We start from the raw sequence: 3,466 nt of genomic DNA, 5'->3' as shown, positions 1-3,466 counted from the left end.
GGATTAAAGTAATCAATCCGTTGATTATATATAACCACGTTAATTTTTCACGTTCTTATTTTGTTTATTTTTTTGTCTTCGTTTATCTATTGTGGGAAGGGTAGTTTCTGGAATCACTCTTATTGTTGGGTTCAATAACCTTAACAAATGCGACTAGGTTACCATCAATTTTTTTTGTTGTTGTTTCATTACTTAATTTGTTTAACTAGAATTTCATGATTTTAATATAATTTATTTATTTAGTAACTTCTAAAACACGTATTCAAATACCCTCAACTAATACTTTAGTTAGAAGATATAAATTTCCTTCAAGTTTACGTATTACACTCTTAACAATCATAATCGCAATCGCAATCACAATGACAAATAATCACAATGACAAATAATCACAATCACAAAACACACTATGTTTAGGTTGTGTCAGCAATATACCAACACTTACAATGCACACACAAAATCATCACTTGTATCTACATCATCTTCAAGTTCATCATAGTCTATTTCATCATCAAGATCCATACTCTCACCTCCAACAAATTGCCCTTCTTGTTTACAATCTGTTGTACCTTTTCTAGCCTTTTGCATAATCAATATTACTTCTCCGATGCTTTGAGATGGCGTATTTGTTTTCACAACTTCCAAACTATCTTCATCTTCTTCTATAATGTCGGATGCCATGTTTTTAACGAACCATGGATGTTTTTTTATCTCTGGAATGGTAATTCTCTGCTTAGAAATAAAAAGATGTTAATATTATGGTGCACAACACAAGGACCAACCACGCAATTTTGTTAATGTTTTTATAACAAAATGAGATCATTTTTAAAAAACACTCCACCTCGCTAGCAAGAAGTTATCGAGAAGAGGGAAAAAGATTACAATCGCTTAATTAGCCAAGTATTCCAGTAAGAAATATAACTATCTCTAACCTTAATACAAGAAAAGAAGAAGAAATCAATTGAAATCAAATTATATTCGTGTAATGCTATTTAGAAAATCAATTACTCCGTATTTGTTAACTTGAAAAAACAAAAACATAGTTACATGGCAAATCTTCAGCGATGAACAATTATTTTTCATGTTTCGACATACCTTTTCGGGGTTATCAACGAAAATCCTAGATAGAAGATGTTTGCAATCCATGGAAACTCGAACATAGTCCGGAATTGAGTATTGCACACCAAGTATTCGCTGAAATAAGCAAGAGTATTAAGTTGATTAATGTAAGCAATTGTTACTATAAAGCAAGCAACTTTTGTCCATCATAATCTTATTACTCGTATATGAATATGATTGGTTGATGACCCACCGTGAGGGTTTTTCTAAAGTTTCTTGGATCATCAGGATCTTCAAAAGGATAAGCACCAACCAACATTACATATAATGTGACCCCACAAGACCAAACATCTGCAATCTAAACGTATACCAACTACTTGTAACTCACACAACTAGCAATAAAATGTCAAAATTCACAAAATTTAAAAACATATATATCAATTAATTTTTTTAGGCTTACCTTACCATCATACTCTTTTTTCGACAAGACTTCTGGCGCAATGTAGGCAGGTGTCCCGACTGTTGATTTAGGTTGCGAATGCAACACCGATGACTGAATGTATATGTTATTTCAGTTAAGTTCTATTTAGTTTCTTTTTTTCCATCTAAATTGCTTTTTTTAAAAGTTAAGTGAAGAACGCTAAATGTAATCTTTAAACTGCCTATCAGTGCATTCTCTAAAATAAGTAGAGGCTATAATTGACTTAAAATACCAACTTTATTTTTTCGTAAATAAATGATTGTAAATGTAATAATTATTTTGAAAGAATTAAAAATGTACAAAATGGTCTGCAGACCAACCCATCTAGTCATATAGATCAGTTGTGACCTATAATAAAAATGACCCATTGTGACTTTCCAACCCACCCGTTTTGCCACCCCTTTATTGTTCGTAATTTCTTGCCTTAGAATACCCAAAGTCACAGATTTTAAGGCGGGTCGTTGAGCCTTCGTCCAAGAGTGTATTCTCGAGCTTCAAATCTCTATGGCAAATTTGCTGCACCAAGAAATTAGCAAACAATAATCCTTCTTATTAACATTCTATTATTTGTCTAAACTAATATATCGTGCTCCAAATTATATATACACGAATATAATTACCATTGAATGGCAGTAACTGACTCCTGAAATGAGTTGCCTGAAGTAAAATCTTGCCTAAACACATGTTTCAAATTGCAAGAAAACATTATAAATAAGGATTTCTCTTACGATAATGCTAATGGTTGTCGATAGAGTGCATAAAAGTCTTGTACAGTTCTATAACTGTCACTTAAAACCGCTACGTACAAGACTTTTATGTCCCTTAACGACAGACAGCCTAATGACTATCATTATAAACATCCATTAAGTAAACTCATTTTTAAGAAATCTTAAAAACTAATCAAAATAAAATTTTGTACCTCATCTTCACTGAATCTACCAGCAGTGCAAATTCGCTCGAAAAGCTCTCCACCATTGGCATACTCCATAACTATGGCAAGATGAGTCTCTGTTAACAACACCTGCAAAGCATCAAGTACAAACCTTCAATGCACATGAAACAGAGTTATTTCTGCTTCAAAAAGTCAAGTGGGTTGACGTTTGAAACTAAAGTCAAATAATAAACTTAGGATGTTTGGTAAAAATCTTGAAATGAAAATAAAACAAAGTACCTCTTTGAATTGAATAATATTAGGATGTTTAAGTGATCTATGGTTTAAAATCTCCCTTTCAACATGTTCATCAATCTGCTAATACACTCTGAATCAGCTTATGGATTTAAAATAACACAATCTCATCAACCAAACTCATATGAACATATATATAAATATATAAATACTAAACAATAATAAAAATAAGGATTTTGCTAAAGACAGCCGTAACATTTATTAAATTGTACAAACATTTAAAGCGTGTTAATATCAGTTGTTGTTGTTGTTAGCAAAATTTAAAAAATAATACGAGTATTACCTTTTGACCTCTGTCAATATATTTGACAGCAAAAAGCTCACCAGAAGAAATATCTTTAACAAGTTTGGCTACACCAAAATTCCCAGATCCTATGTCTTTTAATATTTCATATCTTTCCATTACAGCTTACACAAAAAATATACAAACAAGAAAAAAAGAAGAGTGCCAATATAAATATGTTAAAAGTCTTTGAGAATTGAAGTTGAAAAAATGCAAGTGTTGGCTGGTAAACTACATGCTTTTGTAGAGACAAAAGGGGGAAGAGGGTAGCATACGTGGCAAGCGTGTAGTGGTTGAATTTTATTATATAAACTAGTTGTCATCTACGTGGGGTTAGGGACCTACTCTTTTTATTTATGCATACGTTTCAAAAGTATATGATAGAATGATTCAAGTTATCTTGTATCATTGTATGCGTTTATGTTTAAGTATTGCATTGTTGAGATTGTATATTGCATTT

At 31.6% G+C, this 3,466-nt stretch overlaps 1 protein-coding gene across 2 annotated transcripts; it reads right to left on the bottom strand.

Annotated features, from left to right (window-relative positions):
- Positions 1 to 275: 275 nt before the first annotated feature.
- Positions 276 to 3,131, bottom strand: LOC139847380 (serine/threonine-protein kinase SAPK2-like). Of its 2 annotated transcripts, none has more exons than XM_071837049.1 (9): positions 3,007 to 3,131; positions 2,709 to 2,783; positions 2,457 to 2,558; positions 2,158 to 2,211; positions 1,961 to 2,053; positions 1,517 to 1,609; positions 1,310 to 1,414; positions 1,093 to 1,191; positions 276 to 729 (listed from the first exon to the last, which is right to left on the bottom strand). In XM_071837049.1, exons 1-9 carry the CDS (start codon positions 3,124 to 3,126, stop codon positions 439 to 441), a joined length of 1,032 nt encoding a protein of 343 aa, XP_071693150.1. In that variant the 5' UTR covers positions 3,127 to 3,131; the 3' UTR covers positions 276 to 438. The 2 variants fall into 2 exon arrangements, with proteins under 2 accessions (XP_071693150.1, XP_071693151.1); XM_071837050.1 differs by having other exon boundaries at positions 276 to 726.
- Between the last annotated feature and the right edge of the window lie 335 nt (positions 3,132 to 3,466).

This window comes from Rutidosis leptorrhynchoides, chromosome 5 (genome assembly GCF_046630445.1).
Source record: "Rutidosis leptorrhynchoides isolate AG116_Rl617_1_P2 chromosome 5, CSIRO_AGI_Rlap_v1, whole genome shotgun sequence".
NCBI lineage: Eukaryota > Viridiplantae > Streptophyta > Magnoliopsida > Asterales > Asteraceae > Rutidosis > Rutidosis leptorrhynchoides.
Note: the sequence above shows the minus strand (reverse complement) of the source record. Positions and strands in the feature narration are given on the sequence as shown.

Excerpts from the sequence above, each read along its gene's own strand:
- LOC139847380 (XM_071837049.1), bottom strand. The coding sequence starts at position 3,126 with ATGGAAAGATATGAAATATTAAAAGACATAGGATCTGGGAATTTTGGT. Across the intron at positions 2,054-2,157 it reads TCAGTTACTGCCATTCAATG|CAAATTTGCCATAGAGATTT; the intron begins GTAATTATATTC and ends TTCTTGGTGCAG. Across the intron at positions 1,192-1,309 it reads ACTTTAGAAAAACCCTCACG|CGAATACTTGGTGTGCAATA; the intron begins GTGGGTCATCAA and ends TGCTTATTTCAG.